The sequence below is a fragment of the Hermetia illucens genome, chromosome 1 (assembly GCF_905115235.1).
Source record: "Hermetia illucens chromosome 1, iHerIll2.2.curated.20191125, whole genome shotgun sequence".
NCBI classification, from domain to species: Eukaryota; Metazoa; Arthropoda; class Insecta; order Diptera; family Stratiomyidae; genus Hermetia; species Hermetia illucens.
Genome location: NC_051849.1, coordinates 28,308,442 through 28,328,151, shown reverse-complemented (window position 1 = coordinate 28,328,151; position 19,710 = coordinate 28,308,442). Strand labels below are relative to the sequence as shown.

Here is a 19,710-nt window from a genome sequence, read left to right as displayed (position 1 = left end):
GACTATCGAAATGATGCGGTATATGAAAGCGAAATTGTTGTTATTTTTAGCAGTTTCTGTTTCCCTCATCAACGCAATAATGGAATTGTTTATGCTACAGGAGATCGTGGCACGGCGAACAAGTCACCTGCAAATAAAACTACAATTGACTACACCCAAGAAGGCGGAAGACAGACTTCAGCAACGCAGGTGCTAAATGGTATCTACGCTAACTGAAGAAAGGCCTAGAGCCTAAAGAGTGCCTTAAGAAAGCTCAGGATATAAATAAGCCTCCAGCATCGGGGCCAAGGCCAGGTGACCAGCCGCAATGATTGAGACGGCAAAGCTTCTACGAATTCGAGAGGCAGTCATGGCATCAGGATATTTCTCAAGAGATGATACCCAGGTCCCACCAAAATAAGTCGTTAGACCTGCGAAGTTCGTCGGTGGGAAGGCGCTACTATTTCTCTTCAAAAATATAAGGCGAAGACGGCTCTACGGTTTCTTACCAGAGCAGAGGCAAATCGTCAGACGCTGCCTCACCTCTGCTCTGGGGGCAGGGTTATCGAAGCGACTCCCAGATGTTAAGTGCCCCGCAACCCTCAAAAAAATATGTTTATCTCTGGTCAAGCTTTGATCCAAGGTACGGGCGGATTTACACTCAATATAGTTCGTAGTCATGTTGTGTTCTGCGAATTATATAAAGGAGCACTTAACATCTGCGAACCGCTTCGGTCACGCTGCTCCCAGGGCAGAGGTGAGGTAGCGTCTGACGATTTGCCTCTACTCTGGTAAGGAACCGTAAAACCGTCTTCGCCTTATATTTTTTAAAGTTTGGGCGCTAAGCCCTAAACAAGTGGATGCGGACTTAGGACTCCGCAATTCTCAAAAAAAATACATTTCTCCTCAGCTACGAAGCCAACGCTCACCATGAGAACCGGGGAGGGCGTCGAATCGCAAAATAATCAAATCAAGGAGGATGGATCGTTCCATAGCCTATATAACGAAGAAATTTATGAGCGGTACTATGACCGTCTGGTTGTGAACAAAATCCAGATGAGAAGGTTGTGGTGGGCAAATCATTTAACCTGTAACAGTTCGGCAGACCCTGTCTCAGATAGGGCGATGACATCCGGCAAGACGTCAGACACATTTTAGTTATATCGTATTTGGTGGATTTCGGCGCAAAGCTGGGTTGTCTTACGACAGAAAATATGCCGATGACCACAAAGAGCCAAGGTGGTGGAGGAATATGACCAAATGTTTACACAATATACTATAGCCAAGAGGGATTCGTGGAAGAGACTTTTAGAAGAAAGGAAATCGGTTCCAGTTGATTCTGCCTAAAAATTCATCTAATCTTGTTCGGACATTGAAAAATCTGCAAAATAATCTTTAGAAATCCTTCTAGAAGCTCAGTTTCTAGGTTTAAATTAAGAACGAATGGTCGTAGTAGGTAATAACAACTTTAATTTCTAGCGGTCAGGCCAAGTTCACAGTTGTGAGTGGGCCAAACTATCACGGATGTTGGATGCCTGGCCCTCGAAGGAAGGCAGGGAACATCATTCGCATGCAAGGTAAACAGAACAGAAAATTTCGGACGCTGGAGGGTAAAGTTCATGAATGCCAGGAAGAACAAACTTATAAGCGTGGAGGGTTTCAATTTGGTGTTCGAACTGGACCAGAAGAGTCTGTAGGTGTTCAAGGATAGTCGGCATATGGTACTCCACTTTTTTTCTAAAAACCTTGCAATTCAATCATATCAAGAAACTGTAGAGCATCTTTATTTTGAGAGCAACAGAGAATGATGTTTTTGAACTCATAGAAAATAGATAAAGTCATAGCATTTTCGGTGTGCGTCCCCTCAATAAAACTGCGCGCGGAGAATAGTGCATACAGTGGCTGAACCCTTATATGCGGACTCGCTACCAGTTAATAATTTTTCGAAAAGTGGAAGGTGTAAACTTGAAAATGGAAGAATTCTCTGAGTGATGAGATGAGACTCTTTGTGGACGAGGAGATAGGTACTGCTGCACCTCCAAATGCAGAAATTCTCAGAGAAATTAATCATGAGAGAATCGAATCTTTCACAGCACGGTGTGAAGGTCTCTTGGTTACACACCGCCCATGGAAACGCTTCGGTTTTCTATTACATATGGATTGTTGCGCCAACGATTATTATTTTTCCCCGAATTATCACAATCTCGTAGATGCCGGATTTTACTTAATACTAGCATTAAGTGCCAAGCATTTAGCCTCAGATTATCCTACCTACTTAAAATATAAAGAGGCGCTGGTGGTGGTGACCTGCGGTAGGCTAATGAGAGAATCCGTATAGAACTCCCTGCAATATCAAGCATGTATGCAGAATGGAATATTTCTCCATGGTTTGAACCAGAGTCCCAGAACATCAAGGGAAGCCATGGAGGATTTTGGTACAATACCTGCAGCTGAAAATATTATGGGAACTACGACCACTTTCTTGAGATGCCAAATTTCTTTGATTTTCCGAGCTGGTGGTTTATAGTTCACCTTCTTCTCCACATATTTTCGTCCATTGTTGCTATTAGGGGGATATCAACTTCAATAATATACGCGGAGCGACCCGTCTTGTTAACTAACAGCACCAGGTACTTCCAACAATCATTTCGTATGACACTGCTAATTGAATAATTCGCGGTCCGTTATCATTTGTATTTAGACGTAAGCTATGGGAGACAACGTATCGCCTGAATATGGGCTGCGTCCCTACTTGACTGTTAAAATTCCCAAGTAGGAGTTTGATATCATATTTGGGACAGGGGTACATTCTACTGGCTCGTAGAAGGTACCCTTCTCCCACTGTGCAGTCTCCTCTGTAGGGGCGTGAACGTTAATGAGGCTTATATTTCTAAATTTGCCTCGCAAGCATAGAGTGCATAACCGTTCGCCTATTAAAATCCCCAAATATGACTTTGATATCATATCTGGGACAGACTTCGAGGGTTCATTATTCTGCCTCATAGAAGATATCCTTCTCCCCTATATTGGGACAGGGTATCGCCTGGCAGCGTCATCTATGTACAGGGAGCCCACATTCCATGAGAAAATGCGCAAATCGTTATTTGATCTCTGCGCAGGGAGCGCACTTTTCATGAGAAAATGCGCAATTCGTTATTCCGTTGTCGTTGCCGGGTTCTTCATTGTGTTGTCAGTCCAGTCCGCGGCTCCTGTTGCGGCCTCGTAACAAGTTGTTTTCCGTGTAGGGTTCCCTACCCAACCCCCATCCTGGAGGACCAGTTGGTACAATTTGTCCCGTTTTTAGCCGCGGGAGACTCACCTTCAACCTTCTGTCTGCAGCTTTTCTTTAAGAAAGAGCTCCCAGCGGTCATCACGTGCAGGTGCAGATAGGGTTTGGTGGTAGAGCTGTTGGTTCAGCAGCCATTGTCCAGGTTTTATGCTCCATCGTGGGTACCAATCCACGTTTCCCCCTGGGACCTATACTATACTTTGTCCACCTCACCTCAACACCCATAGAAAATGGAAAGGTCTCACTGAAGCAGAGACTCATAGAGCTCATGGCACTATGCTCTTATTGGAAAATCAAACAGGAAATGTGTCCAATTCGTTTCATTTTATTAAATAAAAAGTTTTTTTTCATATGATCTCTCACATTGTATAAGTGCATTAATCTACGGTATGAAATGAGATACAATCGGATTTGCATTCCGAAGGGGATAAAAACACAAAACTCATCCACTCCCTCTATCGCCTCCTCCTGTCCGACGACTTCTTTGTTCTTTTCGGTCCCTTCACGAAGCACCAATCCACATTAATCGTCTGTCCAAGAATTTCAGTCCCATTCAACGCCTCCCTTGCTGCCAATGCTTGTTTGTAAGTTTCATACTCCACCAAGGCGTATCCTTTAGAGAAACCTGTCCTTCGGTCCAAATTCAAGTGAATGTTCTTAATGTCTCCATACTCGCAGAATTTCTCCTGAATGTCATCTTCTTGAGCCTCTTCATGGATGGATGTGATAAAGAGAATCCATCCCTCAACTGAACGCTGTGGTCCTGGGTCGGCTTCGTCCTCCTCCTCATTGCGGACGCGGTCATAATTATGAATTGGCTCGCGTGGGACACTTTCGCTGCCAAAGCCGCGTCCTTTGCGTTTGCGAGCTTTCTCCTTTAGGCGGACAATTCCCTCTGGAAAAAACGAAACATTGATGAGAAACGCAATAACTTCATTGTGAGGCCAATTATTCTTAATAATAGCGAATAGCGAAATCACTTAGAACAATAAAAAACAAACGTCAAAACAATAAATCACAAATTACTTACGATCTCCATCATCGTCAACTTCAAAATCTTCAGCATTGTCGATATCGAGTACGTCAGCCATTCTTCTTACAGCTATTCCACGATTACTTATAGAATACTGAGTATTTTCTCCACGAATCGCTAGAAAGTATGTCAGTGACAGGTAGAAACCTCACCTCTTAAAACATTCTAAATTTCGATATTCTTCGGCTGTCAAGTTGGATTAAAGGTCGCTTAGCACTATGACAGCATTTGCATTTTGTTAGGTGGATCTCTTAAATAATTTAGTTTCGACTGATATTATGGATGATTATATGTAATTGTGTAAGCTTGTGAACTTTCTCGCTCGAATTTTCAACTAATTAATTATTTTTGATCATTACTTTTCATTAAATGATAAAATATTTAGTAATGAACTCGATTTTGAACAAATTCATTGTGAATAAACTCCGAACCTGTTACATTTGGTTGTGAATTGATACTGAATTTGTAATGTTTATTTTCGAATTTCGATTATTGATATGACGATGACGACTGGCGAAGGCACTACCACCACATCTAGGCTCCACGGGAAATATAAAATGCAGCCCAATATTCAGTACTTTTAGTTCGTTCCGTTGATTCGTATTTCGTTTAGGCTTCCAGTGCGGTATCTCTTATCTTACGAAAAGTGGTAGCAACCGCAGGCGCAGTGTTCTCCACATCAGTGCCTACTTTACGGGTCGCCTCGTCAAGTATTTCTCATTCAATTGTCCGGCGCGGGTCAGTCAAAACAAAAATATACCCAAATTAGAAACAAAACATTCAGGAGAACATCCTTCAAAATAAATTTAGTTAAATTGAAAAATTGCGGGCTTTGTTTCACCCTGAAATAGTTACCATAAATATTTCCAACGCAAAGATTTCACTTTTCCCGTTTTGTTTGGACTTTTCTGATAAATCAAAAATAATCTGCGAGTGTTTGCAAAATACGCGTTTCTAGACTTCTTCGAAGACTGCTTTAAGAGCTCTCGGTCTTTAATTCAAAAAGACTAAAAATTGGAAAATTGAAAAGTAGTTTATGCGCCAGTGACCCAAATGGTGGATTCAGTGAATCGACAGAACTATCGGAACATTGGCAGCGAGGATCCTGGCGAGCCCAACTTACGGAACAATAACATGTCGGTGGCGCCAGGATCGCACATTGCCCGGGAGTACGTGGAGAAGATTTGCGACCTGAAGTCGATCTTGGGGAAGGACTTGCTGGCGGCGGACTCGCGGTGGACACTATTCGTTGCAGCAGCTTTGAGCTATCGATACGACTCACAATTGAGACCTTTGCCACCGAAATATGTCATCAATGGGTCATTCGATATTGACTATTTGGTAATTTCTAATAATTGACTGAATACACCACAGCCCCTGGTAACTTTCCTCTAATTCCACGACCAGGTCAGCACAATCAACGACACGCCAGCGTTGGGGTTCATTCTGGGCACCATCAACGAAGGAAACTACGATGAATTGGACGTTGATGTGGTCGAACTCCTCCATTGGGTGCTAATTAGCGAAAAGGATACGACACTAAGGACGATCAAGGAGAGCGAGGTACGTGCCCCGAATTACTGTAATCAGCGGCGCAAACGCTTATCGCAAGCATTTATGGCGGCTAATTGTCGTTTCCGATAAGAGTCTTTGTTTGGTACACGTCAGTGTGCGTTTATTATTCGTTTAGCTGAGGCGGCTGCACGACCAGCTGATGAAATATTCGTGTTTGATTAGATTTTTCATTGGCAGGGAATATTCAGTTTATCAGTGGCTTAGACCGCAGATTTCTGTAATTAGAACTCAATGCCTTTGGATGTTTTAAGCTGTTTGCAAGCATCTTATCAGGTGGTTTTTGCTGACACCACATATTTACGCAGTGTAGATGTAGAAATTGATAGCAAGAACAATCGAATTTTATGAGAGGAGCATATTAGGGAATCTAAAGGTGCCCACAGATAGGCACGCCGTGTCCCAACCAAGTTGTAAGTCTGTGGAAAAATGAATCTTTCAGATTGCAGCAACGGTGGCAAGAATATCGAATCATTTTGAGAATTATAGGCGGTGCTTCAGGTTGGTAGCGAATGTCACTATCTGAAGCTGTTCCATCTGAATGTTGGTCGTAATGTACACAGGCTAAAAGGTAGAATTTTCAACCCCATCTCTAGGGGGAGTGAGGAGGTTATGAAGGGAAGGAGGAAGGTCGCCTCTTCCAACCCGGGTGAAAAACTCGTGATGGTCACTTCCCCATTAAAAAGTTTGTGGGCTGATATATTCGTAGGTTAACATAGAAAAAACATTTTTTTTTTTTTTTTAAATTGTGCAGGTGCTACTGCATTTCCTCCCTATAGACGTCAGACTACGTGAGTCCGAATGCTCCACAGCGATGTTATACTAACATCCTAGACGAAATACCTCGCGAAATCTGGACATACCCCACGGACTATGCCACACCCACGCTGAACTTCACGAGAAACTTTGCTGTGAACTTTCCAACCAGGCCAGAGGGAAGACCGGCGGCACAATATTCTTTACCAACGTATCAAAGATAGTCTGTGGAGTCGATGCAGGACTTTTTTCGAATGCAAACGAATGCCAAGCGGCCTTAATGGCTTTGTACTCAGCGGCGGTATCCTCCAAGCTGGTAGGGTAGTGCAGAAATGCGCTGAACAATCTGGACGCCACGCTTATGATCACCCTGCTCTGTGTTCCCGATCCTAGGAACATAGAGGGGAAAGGGTTGGCTAACGGATTAGCCAGGCGGGGTTCTGCTTTTGGCAGCTGTTCGGCGGCACAGTCGGTGTCTCGCTGAGGATTGTTAAGGCCGGAATCTACTCGCACTATTTAACAGCGGTGCACCTCAGGTGGCGAAGGCTCATCATCTGAGCTAAGTTAAGGAGGATCACGAGAGCTCTTGTGCCAGACGCATGCCAATGCATACAAGATTACGGCGCACACTGGGGCCGTTACAGGGCGCTCGTGCTCAAAACTTCAAAACCATTTTTTTCGTGTCAGAATCTTATTCATCATCATCAACGGCGTAACAACCGGTATCCGGTCTAGGCCTGCCTTAATAAGGAACTCCAGACACTTCGGTTTTGCGCCATTGCACCAATTCAATATCCCTAAAAGCTGTCTGGCGTCCTAACCTACGCCATCGCTCCATCCCAGGCAGGGTCTGCCTCGTTTTCTTTTTCTAACATAGATATTGCTCTTATAGACTTTCCGGGCTGGATCATCTTCATCCATACGGATTAAGTGTCCCGTCCACCTATTGAGCCAGATTTTATCCACAACTAGACGGTCGTGGTATCGCTCATAGATTTCGTCGTTAAATAGGCTACGGAATCGTCCTTCCTCATGTAGGGGGCCAAAAATTCTTCGGAGGATTCTTCTCTCGAATGCGGCCAAGGATTCGCAATTTTTCTTGCTAAGAACCCAAGTCTCCAGGGAATACATGAGGGCTGGCAAGATCATTGTCTTGGTATAGTAAGACCCTATGGTGAGATGTTTCGAGCGGAACAGTTTTTGTAAGCTAAAATAGGCTCTGTTGACTGCCAACAACCGTGCGCGGATTTCATCGTCGTAGCTGTTATCTTTTATAGTTGGCCAACACTCAGAACTATAGGGAGCGGGAGACGGACGACATTGCAGTAAATTTTAGATTTGAGACGTGCGCTGATACGTCGATCACCAAGAACACCAGTTGTGGAATGCCACTTGCTCTAGGTTGCGGTAATGCGTGAAGCAATTTCATTCCGCAGTTCTCCATTGGCTGATAACATTGCCTCAAGATATTTAAATCGCTAAGTTCTGGCAATGGCGGTAACCTGCCCCTCAAGATATTTAAATCGCTAAGTTCTGGCAATGGCGGTAATCTGCCCCTCGAGATATTTAAATCGCTCAGTTCCTGCAATGGCAGTAACCTGCCCAGAATTGAGCGATTTAAATATTTCGGGTCAATGTTATCAGCCAATGGAGAACTACGTTACACAAATTATTTATAACTGAAGCGTCAAGCTTTCGGTTTCCCGAATTGTTTTTTTTTTGTTTTTCTTTTCTTAGAAAGCTAATTGGCGCCTTGACCACCATTTTTAGTATTTCAAATTTTACTTAAGTTAATTGTAGTATATGTCTTTTTAAAGGTTACTTACGTATCTTGTACAAAGTTCATTTTTGTACAAAAGATCTACCAAATGCGGCTTCATTGAGTCGCTTCCCCGAATTCACGCTGGAAACCCTGCGACTGACGTACTAAAGGATTCCAGAGAGTATACAAACAAATGATCACTATCTTGTAGCACTTTCATTATATGCAGTATTCCTTCAGGGATTTGTTTGTTCGACGCCAATCTCCCCTACAACTTATTTTTATGTCCAAACTTTAGCAGTATTGAACGATTTTGCACATCGTCAAATTAATATTACACTATTTGGAACACCTCACCCATGAATTCCCGGGTACAAATTTTTTTACTGGCTAATTCTATTCAGACCGGTAATTCCGGTGAAGTCAGGATCGAATCCATGGACTTCTATCTCGCGACCATCTGATATAAAGCCATCGAGTATATCCCGACAAAAGTAAATTGGACTAATGTAAAACAACAAGGTACACAACCGGAGAACCCTTTTGAAGCCCCGCTTTTCCAATTCTTCTCGCTGGAAAATAAAATCAGATTGTCTCACCTGGATAATTATGACATCTATTAATTACCTGTAGTGTTTATTAATGCGCGTTGCAAATAAGATATTAGTTGCTTTGAGGCGTCTTTTTGGACATGGAATACGCACAAGCGAGCGTGGTCGGCATGGGAAACCACACACCCAGCGTATGGTTAAACATCCAGTGAAGGTCCATGCTTTTGCATGTTTTAGTAAATAGGGGTTCAGACCGCATTACCTGTTTACTGGCACGCTGAACGAAGAAAGCATGATAGTAATTTAACAGAAGTGTTTACTGAAGTCTACCCTTAAATGATTTGGCACATTTCTTATTCATTCATTTTCGTACGAATTTATAACCACACATCATAGTATCTATCACATTATAACTAGCCTCGCAAACACTTTGCTTCATTTGAAATAATTAAGACGCTTTTCGCTTATATTATTTATGAATGTTGCAAATTCAGATATTTCGGGAACCACTTGTTTACTTCATCAGTGCTACAAGTCAGCGACAGGTAGGCCCCTGACGATATTTCGGGAGCCACTTGTTCCTTTCATCAGTGCTACAAGTCTGCTCCAGGCAGGACCCTGGGGGACTTATAGCACTGATGAAGGGAGCAAGTGGTTCCCGAAATATCGGTATTTGCGAGGCTAATACATAATAATAGCGGAAAGCAAAAACAAGTCTTAATTATTTCACATAATTTAATCGCAAGAAACACCGCGAGATTACACTTAGACTATTTCAAGTCCATATACATATGAGACAAGAGTGGTTTTTCCTAGCTGCAAACCATATTTTTGATTTTATACGGCCGAAATTCTGTACATAAGAAAATCAGATGTTGAACAAGGCCTTCGGTGACTTATCTATATCAAAAACACAAGCATACGGGTGGTACAAATCGGTCAAAGAAGGGCGTGAAGGGCTGGAAGGTTTGCCTCGTTCCGGATAGCCTTCAACCTCGTGAGTCGGGCATTTATAAAATGACTGTTAATAGAATTTTAACCAACGTTTTGGGTATGAGACTCGTCACTGCAAGATTGGTATCGAAAGAGTTTAATTTTTTGCAAAAAGAGTATCGGAAAAAGATTACTTAAGACCTGATTTCCCGTGGACCAGACTTCCTCGAACGCATCAATAATGAAGATGAGCTGCATGCGATTTTTTTCTCTTTCCCAAACTGAAATTGTCACTCCGTGGGACCCGTTTTGAGTCAATTGAAGGCATCATACAGAATTTGCAACCTGAATCGAAGGCCATAGCTTCTTCGGCCTATGCAAAGTGTATGGAAGATTGAGTTAGCCGTTATCACGACTGTATTGCACACAATGAGGACTATATTGAAGGAGATTTTCGTTCACAGCTTTATACAATGCCTCCGAGAAATCATATTTTATGGAGATATTCCGTTTATGGACCTGGAGTTCAAGCAAATGCTACAAACATTCAACTAGATTAAGGTTCACCGTTTAGGGATTGGGTGGGCGTTCTCGTACCGGGAAGGAAGTGTATTTGGGTTTGTTCTCCTGCTGGAAGGCAAACAGCTGTTCTATGCCTAAGATGTGGCGTTTCATATTCTAGTCAACAAATACCAATCTGCTCACTCTGATCTGGCTTGCCAAGTGAAATCGGGTTTAATAATACACTCAGTCTTCCCTGCCTGTTGTGAGAGGCGACTGCAAGGGATAGAAATTTGTGTATTACCAACCTGAAAATTTCGGAACTTTACTGCTACAAACGCTTCGGATAGAGACTGACTCTGAAGACCTTTGGTTATCGGAAGCAGACTATGGCTGTTTCCTAGAATGAAAGCTCAGCATCGTGTGCGCCGTGACAAAAAGGTAGCGAAAAATACTGCAGAACGCAATAATTTCGGAAGTGTATACTGCATCAAGGAAGAGCGTGTATCTGGCATCAAATCTTTCAATGGTCCTGTGGAAAACGTTAACGATCGACTTCTCTTCTACGAGGACGAGCAACTGAAGAGATTGAAAGGACATTTCACTACGGTTCTTTTCACTTTCGGCGAGGTTCCTCTGCTTACGACATGGCTGGCCACCGTAACATTCTGATACGGAAGTAGTTAAGCAGAATGCTCTCAAATAGAGTGAAGTTACTGGGCTCCACGATTTATCCGCAGCGTTTATCGAAGCTACTGCTGATCTGATACTTCCACTTTGAGGTCCCAATCGCCAGGATTGCATCTTGTCACCGATATTATTGTTATCTTATCTTGATATCGGTGACGTTCTTCGTGCTGCCATGTACGGAAGACATGGCGGCGTTCAATATACGATGACATCTTTTCTCAAACACTTTGACTATGCTGATGACTTACATATGTTTGCTCTCTCACTGGGTTGGCTCGGGATTTGGAAAGAGATGGAAGTAAAGTTGGACTGAAGAGAAACACCACCAGAACCAAGGTTCTAAATCTGACGGGTCATCGTACTCTCCCTATCTCTATTAGTGGGCAGGGTATCGATCAATTTGTATATCTCTCCTGATACCAACCATTCGTTGGAAGTGGTTATCAATGTAATAGCTAGTTCAGGAACGTGGACCATGTCCTTGTATTTCAGGTATTCCTCATACGTCATTTACTACAAACAAAAACAAGATAGAGCCGAATCCGAATGAAAAAACAATGAGGGTTAGGGAGCAGAATAGATCACGATTTTTGAAAAATTGTTGACTCCAATAAAATGAAATCTTCTTTGGGTGATATTTCAGTTTCCAACTTTGCTTCTCCGCATGTGAATTCTTCTTTTAAATCCAATTACGTTGATTTCGATAGAAAGTGTAAAATCTACCTTGAGCTATCTTGATTTAGTATAATCTTAATTCTTTCTATTTCAGTTTGATCTGGTCCTGTCCAAAGTTCCACAAGTGCAATCTGTTGCTCGCCCGACACATATCTTTGAAGTTTGCCCTTCGCCCAATTCAAAAGCCGAATCGAAATTTGCTAAACTGCAGGAGGGTTATACGACAAATTTTGCTTTTCACGGTAGTAAATTGGATAGTTTCAATTCTATATTAAATCATGGACTACAACAACACATGTGTAAGGTGAGTAATCAAATTTCAGATAGTTCTTGAAATTGTAGGCTTTGAACTATATATTAACGTTTTAACAATATCTTTGTAGAATGCCTTATTTGGAGAGGGAATCTATCTATCATCAGAGCTTTCCGTTAGCTTGAATTTTAGTCCGAATGGCGCTGCATGGGGCGCATCGAAATGTGGTCCGATATTATCGTGTGTTGCAATATGCGAATATATTGAACACCCGGAGCATTTGCAGTGTCACGTTAAAAGTAAGTTGAGGGATTTTTCCACATTTTCAATTGGAAATCGTTGTACTTATAACTGCCACCCCCCCATTGAATTGGACCTAATTTTCTCCTTCATTTTGCAGCTGATAAGAAGAGCAAAGTACCTGAAAAATATTTTGTCATAACAAACAACGAAATCGTTCGTGTAAGATATTTATTATTCTTCGGCAATCGATCGTCTACAAGTAACCTACTCGCCACTAAAAACATGGCAATCTCATGGATGAGTAAAAACAAATACTTTTTGACGATTTGCTGTTACACGCTGCTGCTGGCGTCAATTGGAATAGCGAATAGTGGGAATGGAATGTATATTAGACATGTGATTTCGAAGAAAACAAATTATTTGTTAGATGTATTGCGGAAAACTTTTTATGACGATTAGAGGTTTCAACTGTTGTAGGTTATGTGATAAAAACGGAACCCAGCCACTCGTCATCATACAATCACTTGATGCATTTTTGATATTTAGTTAGGATTTGGGTGTAATGTATTGGTCCAGTGATTTGTATCAATTGATCCATGATCTTGAAAAAATTGGTATTAATTTCTATGATGATGGTGGATGACAGTCTTGGTTCTAATCAATTCTGTATTTGTGCGAATAGTTTTTTTATAAAGTTCTACTTCGCGACTATTTCCATTTTTATAAATGATCCCAAAAGAGATATTTACAATAAATTATTATTATTTAATATTTAAACATGAATTTTCTTTCTAAAAATGTAGTTCGAAGTCTGAATTTCCGAGTGCTTGTAAAGAGCACGTAACGAGATTGAGTGAGTTAATTTTGGGGAAAAGGAGTGAAGTTCGTGATTACGGGGAAGAAAAATTTATGAAACCGACGTATGATGGGTGGAATCCAGACGGCCATTTGGAAAAATCGAACCGAAAACTTTCAAAGCTATCTCTGCTGTTTTCGCTAACATATTCTTAATACTATATCTATTTCTGCATAATTGCGTGTTGCGCTCGGCGTTTTTGCATTGACTGAATGCATACCCAAAAGCAAACAAATTCCAACTCAATGAGTTTCTTATTATTCTCCGAATACCTATTTCGGCACCGAATTGCTGCCTTCTTCAGCGAAATAAACCCAGAAATATCCTTAATTTAAATATATACTGAATATTTTCTTAATAATCTCAATGACCAATTGAATAGTTTCTGAAAAGTATCTTTTTTTGTGTCTCCCCTCGGACACCACCTTGACGTGGTGGGGTAGCCTGTAGTGGTTCGCTATACACTAAGAGTGTCCAAAACGCATGGAGATGGAAACAAAGGATTGTAACTCCAAGTGGTAAGAAGTCACAGACCACCCGCCATTCTGAGAAATCAGGTCGTGGCCGAGGCACGGATTTTGGAGGCCTCACCTAATTTATGTTCCCCCACGGAGAAATCTGTGGAAGACAGGCTCTCCATTTCAATGGAGTGGAACCTGCACCCGGTGTCTACGGCGCGGTTAGCCAAAAAGGATAGAACAGTAACTCCCTTAATGAGACGAACTGGAAATCTGACTACGGTCGGCATGTCGGTGACACTGTTGCCTAACTCTTCTAAAATACAGGGGAAGGCTCGGCAGAAGGAAACTTTAGTCGCAAAGGAGAAGGGACTACAGGCTCTCCTGTCAGAAACTTCTCATCCGCATGTACCCAGAAAAACGGAAGAAAGGGAAGCTAGTAATGTGGACGCAACTGGTCTAATGCCGGTATGTGAAAACAGATCCATGCAGCCCGGACTCTGTACAACCTGGGAGGGCTTCTAGCAGACGACAGAAGGCACTGTGAAAGAAGGCGAAGTTTCTTGGGAATGAGGACATGGACGTTGCTACACCACCAAGTGTGGCGATATCTAGAGAAATCGGACACAAGAAAACTGAACTTTCGGCGAAAGGTGAGGGCAAGCTCATCCATACTGAACGCAGCAGACTTTTCAGTTCGCGGTGGTTTCATATTAGACTGCACTTATAGCTACAAACATAAGAATTAGTCAAATAAACCTGCAGCATGCCAAAGCTTCTTCCCGTCTACTACCGGCAAATCTGGCAGTTGCAGGACTGTTCTTATATATATCTGGTTCAAGAGCCATGGGTTCGCTTGACCAGAATCTGTGGTATTGGATCAGTCAAGGGGACTAGGATCTTCTTCGGTAAAAGATCCTCGAGACCGAGGGCCTGCGTTCTGATGCCAAAATTGTTAGAGACAACCATGCTGAGACAATTCTGTTCCCGGGACCTTGTTACGGTCAACTTACAATAACAGGTTAATGATAAAAGGAGAAACGTCATAGTGGCCTGTGATTCTTTGCGTCCTCCGCCGACGCAAGAACTAAGGGATCTGGGAGTGTATGCAGAATCAAGTGGCCTTGAACTTTTGATAGGTTGTGCGAACGTTCACCATATTTGTTGGGGCAGTAGCAAATGCAATCCTAGAGGAGAGAAGCTTTTTGATTTTATCACTTAAGCCGGTCTAATGACCGCGAACGTAGGATGCGTCCATACGTTCGTGGGGCCAAGAAGAAGTGAAGTAATTGACCTAACAATCTACACTTCCAAAGTTGTTAGAGTTGATTAGAGACGGGCGAGTGCTTGATGAAGTCTCACTCTCAGATCACCGTCACTTAGAATTCATTCTGACTATTGCAGGCGAACAGCCTGTATTGCAAAGGCGAAATTCTAGGAAAACGGTTTGGACGAAGTTCAATGAACTTCTTGGCGATAAAGTTGAACTGCCTAGGCAACTGAGGACTCCTTTGGCGATAGAAGATCAATTGAAAACTCTGAATCGCACACTTTTAGAGGGCTTTGAAGAGGATTGTCCTATTTCCCGAGGCCAATGTGATAAAACGGTTCCATGGGGGAACCGAGAACTGCAGAGACTCAGGAAATCAACCAGATGGCTAATCGTGCTTGCAAAAGCAATAAAGATGAAGACTTGCTAAACTTCCAAAACTCACAGCGGGAATATACGAGGCTCGTAAAATGTTTGAAACGAGAGAGCATACTATAAGCAACTGGAAGGTGAAAGCGAGACTTCCAGGCTCTGTAGAGTCCTTAATAAGAATGAGCCGGCCAAGTCTATGCAAACTCTGTTGCAAGTACACCACCCAGGGGAACAGGTCTTAGAATTGGGAAGAAGTGAATTGGCGGTTTCTGCAAACCCTTCAGCACGAAAGTGTTGGAAGGGGAATTGGAACACTGCGAGAGCAGTTGTTACCGTTATTACCAATGAAAGGCAAGAGTTGCTTTACTATGATTTGAACACTTCAAAGCACCTGGTATAGATGGCGTCTACCCAGCGATGCTAAAGGAGGGTATAGAACACTTGGAGCAACTTCTAAGAAATAGAAATATTTTTCGTAGATGTCTTGCTGTATGTTACGTGCCTTTCTCTTGGCAAAAGGTGAAGGTAGTCTTCATACCAAAGCCTGGGAAAGATGACTATTCAAATCCAAAGAACTTTAGGCAAATCAGCCTAACATCATTTTCGCTGAAATATCTGGGGAGACTGGTTGAGCGTCATAATCGCGAGAAGGCGCTAAAGTCGCATCCCCTAAATGAAAATCAACATGCTTACCAACGTGGAAAGTCCTGTGAGTCCGCTCTTCATTCTTTGGTTTCAAAGATAGAGGATGCAATTCTGAAAGGTAAGTACGCGATGGGGGTGTTCATGGATATTGAAGGGGCTTTTGACTGTGCGCCTTCCAAAAGCTCTGTGATGCCGCCAGAGAGCATGGTATTGACGAAACTCTTACAAAGTGGATCTACGCTATGTTAACGCAGAGATTGTTGTGTACTGTAGTGGGTGTTGATCGTTACCTAACAACGGAGGCGACGACAGTCTTTCGTCTCAGGGAGGTGTGCTATCGCCACTTCTGTGCAGTATGCTGATCAACTCACTACTATGCGGACTGCAAAATCTGCCAATACACATTCATGCTAATGCGAATAACGTCGCTGTGCTAGTTGTTGGTCAAGATCTCGGAATGGTGTGTAGAAATACACAACGCGCCGTTGATTTGATTGACAGTTGGTGTCTTCAGGCATGGACTTTCAGTAAATCCAAATAAAACCATAATGGTATTATTTACAAAAAGGAGGAAACTGAATAATCTTTGCCTTCCAGAGATGAAAGGGGGGTTGGGGGAGTTTTCTAGACAAGATAAGTTTCTCTAGAAAAGAAGCTTCTGTGGAGCAAACATGCAAAGATGAAACAAACTCTCACAAGCTTATTGGCTGTGCAGGCAGATCTTTGCTTCGACATGGGAACTTAGGCTCCAAGTTGTAATGTAATCTGGTGGCTTCAGGTGAAACAAAAGAGTTTCGCTGTAAAGTAGCCTCCTTACAAAGAACTGTGTGACTTGGTATTACTGGTGCCATGAGCATGACATCCGAAGCAGCTTCAAATGCATTACAAAGTTTGCAGTCCTTGAATTTATTTATTCAGAGCACTGCAATGAGAGTAGCTCATAGACTAATTCGATTAGATCTATGGGGAAACAATGGATGTGAGGGACGCAGAGCATTGGAAGAATTATTGAGAGAACTGAGTCCAGTTTCAGTAATGCCTTTTGATTGGATCCACATACATCTGTTTGGTAGAGGATACCTCATACAAGAACCGTGGGTTGTTGGTGGGGCAGTCAGGGGCCTAAACTTCCAACATGCTAACCTATTGTATGCCAATGGAAGCGATCGACCCCGCACCTGCATGGTAGTCTCCAAAGACTTCCAGGCTAACCTGGTTAACGACCTATGTGATGGCGACACCACATCGGCTAAGCTAACCGTAAAAAGTCAACAGGGAGATAAAGAGATACTATGGTGCTCTGCATATTTCCCCTACGACGCAGAAGACGTTCCCAGTGGAACATTCATCAGAACTATCCAATATGCCAAAAGTAGAGGCATGGGGGTAATAGCAGGATGTGATGTCAACGCTCACCACATATGCTGGGGAAGTTCGAACATCAATGCAAGAGGATCGAGACTACTGGAGTATCTAGTAGGAACCGATTTACAGATCCTAAATGTGGGTAATGAACCCACTTTCTTCAACGTGGTCAGGCGAGAGGTCATCGACATCACGGTGGCATCTCCTGACATCGCGGCTCTGATCGGAGAGTGGAGAGTATCAAACGATATCACACTCTCGGATCACAGACGCATTGATTTCGTTATGGGCATGGATCCACCTCCACCCACTCCATTTCGGAATCCGAGGAAGACAGATTGGGTAATGTATCAAACAGAATTGAGCGCCCGAATCACGATCCCTGGGAAGCGCATCAAATCTATTGCTGGAATTGAGAAGACAACCCAGATGATCACTACTAGCATGAGAGAAACTTTCGAAGAAAGCTGTCCACTCAAGATGCCAAAGAAGGGTAAAACACCATGGTGGAACTCGGAATTGGCAAAACAGAGGAGAACGACAAGGATGCTCCTCAATCGTGCTCTGAAAGGTGAATCAAGCACTAGCTGGAATCGCTATAAAGAGGCACAGAAGGCTCTAAAGGCGCTTATATTCCAATTAAATGGCGTGATGTGAAGGTGTTGTTCATTCCCAAACCAGGAAAACCCACCTACACAGACGCAAAAAGCTTTCGACCGATCAGCCTAACGTCTTTTCTGCTAAAAGGACTAGAAAGACTAGTAGATCGGTTCATAAGGGACACACACATTCCTAAGTGGCCACTTCACCATAGGCAACACGCCTACCAGAAAGGCAAATCCACGGAGACAGCACTCCATGAACTTATGGCAAAAATTGAAAAGGCGATGTCCGAAAAAGAATACGCCTTAGGCGCATTCATGGACATCGAAGGTGCCTTCAATTATGCCTCATTCGCGGCAATTTGTGATGCGGCAAGACAGCATGGAATCGAACCGCTGCTAATCAGTTGGATCCTTCACATGCTAGAGTGGAGAAAAATCCACATATCGGTCGGCCAGAAGTCTATTGAAGCAGGATGTCTCAGGGGCTGCCCACAGGGAGGGGTTCTCTCTCCACTGTTATGGCTCTTGGTAATGGATACCCTGCTGTGGCTCCTGGAGGACAAAAAAAGTCTTCGCGCAAGCATTTGCGGACGACCTAGCCGTAATAATTACCGGCAAGTTTGCGGACACAGTATGTGCATGTAATCCACAGCTGGTGCCTCCGCAATGGACTCACGGTGAACGCTAGGAAGACTGGACTAGTTATGTTCACTAGGAACGTTAGGTGAGGTAGCTATACGCTACCCACCTTAGCAGGGGCGGAAATCCAGCTGGCACAAACAGTCAAGTGCTTAGGAGTACATTTCGACTCCAAGTTAACGTGGAAGCATCATATCCAGGAACAATATCAGAAATCCTGCAGATTGCTCTGGTGCTGTAGGAATGCGATAGGTAAGACCTGGGGACTTTCACCTAAACGGATACATTGGATGTATACATCCATAATAAAACCCATTTTGATGTATGCATGCATCGTCTGGTGGCCAAGACTGAACTTTGCTAACAGCAGGAAGCTGCTAACGCAGATTCAGAGACTTGGTTGCCTAAGTATTACTGGAGCAATGAGTACTACGCCGACTGCGGCACTTGAAGCTATCCTAAATTTACCCCCAATTCACTTGGAGGTGAAACGGAAAGCGGCCAACGACGCATATAGGCTCGATACCATTGGGGCGTAGAAAGGCGGCCAATCCAACGGGCATGCGTCTATCTGGAAATTCCTTGGAAAACATCCGGTAGCCCTGATGCCGACCGATCATATGGTTTCCAGATTCGTCTTTGAAAAGACATATCCTGTCGTAATCACCGAAAGAGAAGAATGGTCGACAAGTGGCCATGAGTCTTTTCAGATTACAGACCTAATAATCTTCACCGACGGGTCAGTCATGGAGGATGGATCAGGTGCAGGGGTGTTCTCGGAGAATCCGATTATAGAACTGGCCCGACCTCTCGGAAAAATGACGACCATATTCCAGGCGGAGATATATGCCATTTCATTGGCAGCAGAAGAATGTCTGCGACAGAAATGGAGGGGTCGCACCATTCGAATCTGTTCCGACAGTCGGGCGGCATTATCAGCACTAAATGGCAATAACATATCAAGCAAGTTGGTGTGGAGTTGTCATCAGGTGCTGCTGAAGCTTGGCCGACTGAACGAAACATTCCTGATGTGGGTGCCGGGGCACTCTAACATCGCCGGCAATGAGGAGGCTGACAGACTGGCTCGCCGAGGGTCTGGATTCACAATGGTGGGGCCAGAACCAGCTCTTGGAATCCGACCATCTACTGTCAAGTCTACTCTGAAGAGTGAAATTGCAAGGAATCACGCAACCGAGTGGAAAAATTTGGACTCTTGCCGGCAAGCGAAAATCGTTGTGAAAGAGCCTAGAGCCACTAGAGCGG

The 19,710-nt window shown here is 43.3% G+C and overlaps 2 protein-coding genes across 2 annotated transcripts; one reads left to right on the top strand and one right to left on the bottom strand.

Moving 5' to 3' along the window:
* Positions 1-3,573: 3,573 nt before the first annotated feature.
* LOC119656866 (RNA-binding protein 8A) lies at positions 3,574-4,485 on the bottom strand. Its single transcript, XM_038063525.1, has 2 exons — positions 4,299-4,485; positions 3,574-4,163 (listed from the first exon to the last, which is right to left on the bottom strand). The coding sequence occupies exons 1-2, from the start codon at positions 4,357-4,359 to the stop codon at positions 3,724-3,726; spliced, it is 501 nt and encodes a 166-aa protein (XP_037919453.1). The 5' UTR covers positions 4,360-4,485; the 3' UTR covers positions 3,574-3,723.
* A 323-nt stretch (positions 4,486-4,808) lies between these two features.
* On the top strand, positions 4,809-13,014 carry LOC119656858 (protein mono-ADP-ribosyltransferase PARP16). The gene is made up of 5 exons (XM_038063515.1): positions 4,809-5,642; positions 5,709-5,864; positions 11,836-12,045; positions 12,125-12,293; positions 12,395-13,014. Exons 1-5 carry the CDS (start codon positions 5,355-5,357, stop codon positions 12,694-12,696), a joined length of 1,125 nt encoding a protein of 374 aa, XP_037919443.1. The 5' UTR covers positions 4,809-5,354; the 3' UTR covers positions 12,697-13,014.
* Positions 13,015-19,710: the final 6,696 nt, after the last annotated feature.

Coding starts and splice junctions, on each gene's coding strand:
- LOC119656866 (XM_038063525.1), bottom strand. CDS start 4,359: ATGGCTGACGTACTCGATATCGACAATGCTGAAGATTTTGAAGTTGAC. Junction 4,164..4,298: donor AGTTGACGATGATGGAGATC/GTAAGTAATTTG, acceptor CGTTTTTTCCAG/AGGGAATTGTCCGCCTAAAG.
- LOC119656858 (XM_038063515.1), top strand. CDS start 5,355: ATGGTGGATTCAGTGAATCGACAGAACTATCGGAACATTGGCAGCGAG. Junction 5,643..5,708: donor CATTCGATATTGACTATTTG/GTAATTTCTAAT, acceptor TTCCACGACCAG/GTCAGCACAATCAACGACAC. Junction 5,865..11,835: donor GGACGATCAAGGAGAGCGAG/GTACGTGCCCCG, acceptor TTTCTATTTCAG/TTTGATCTGGTCCTGTCCAA.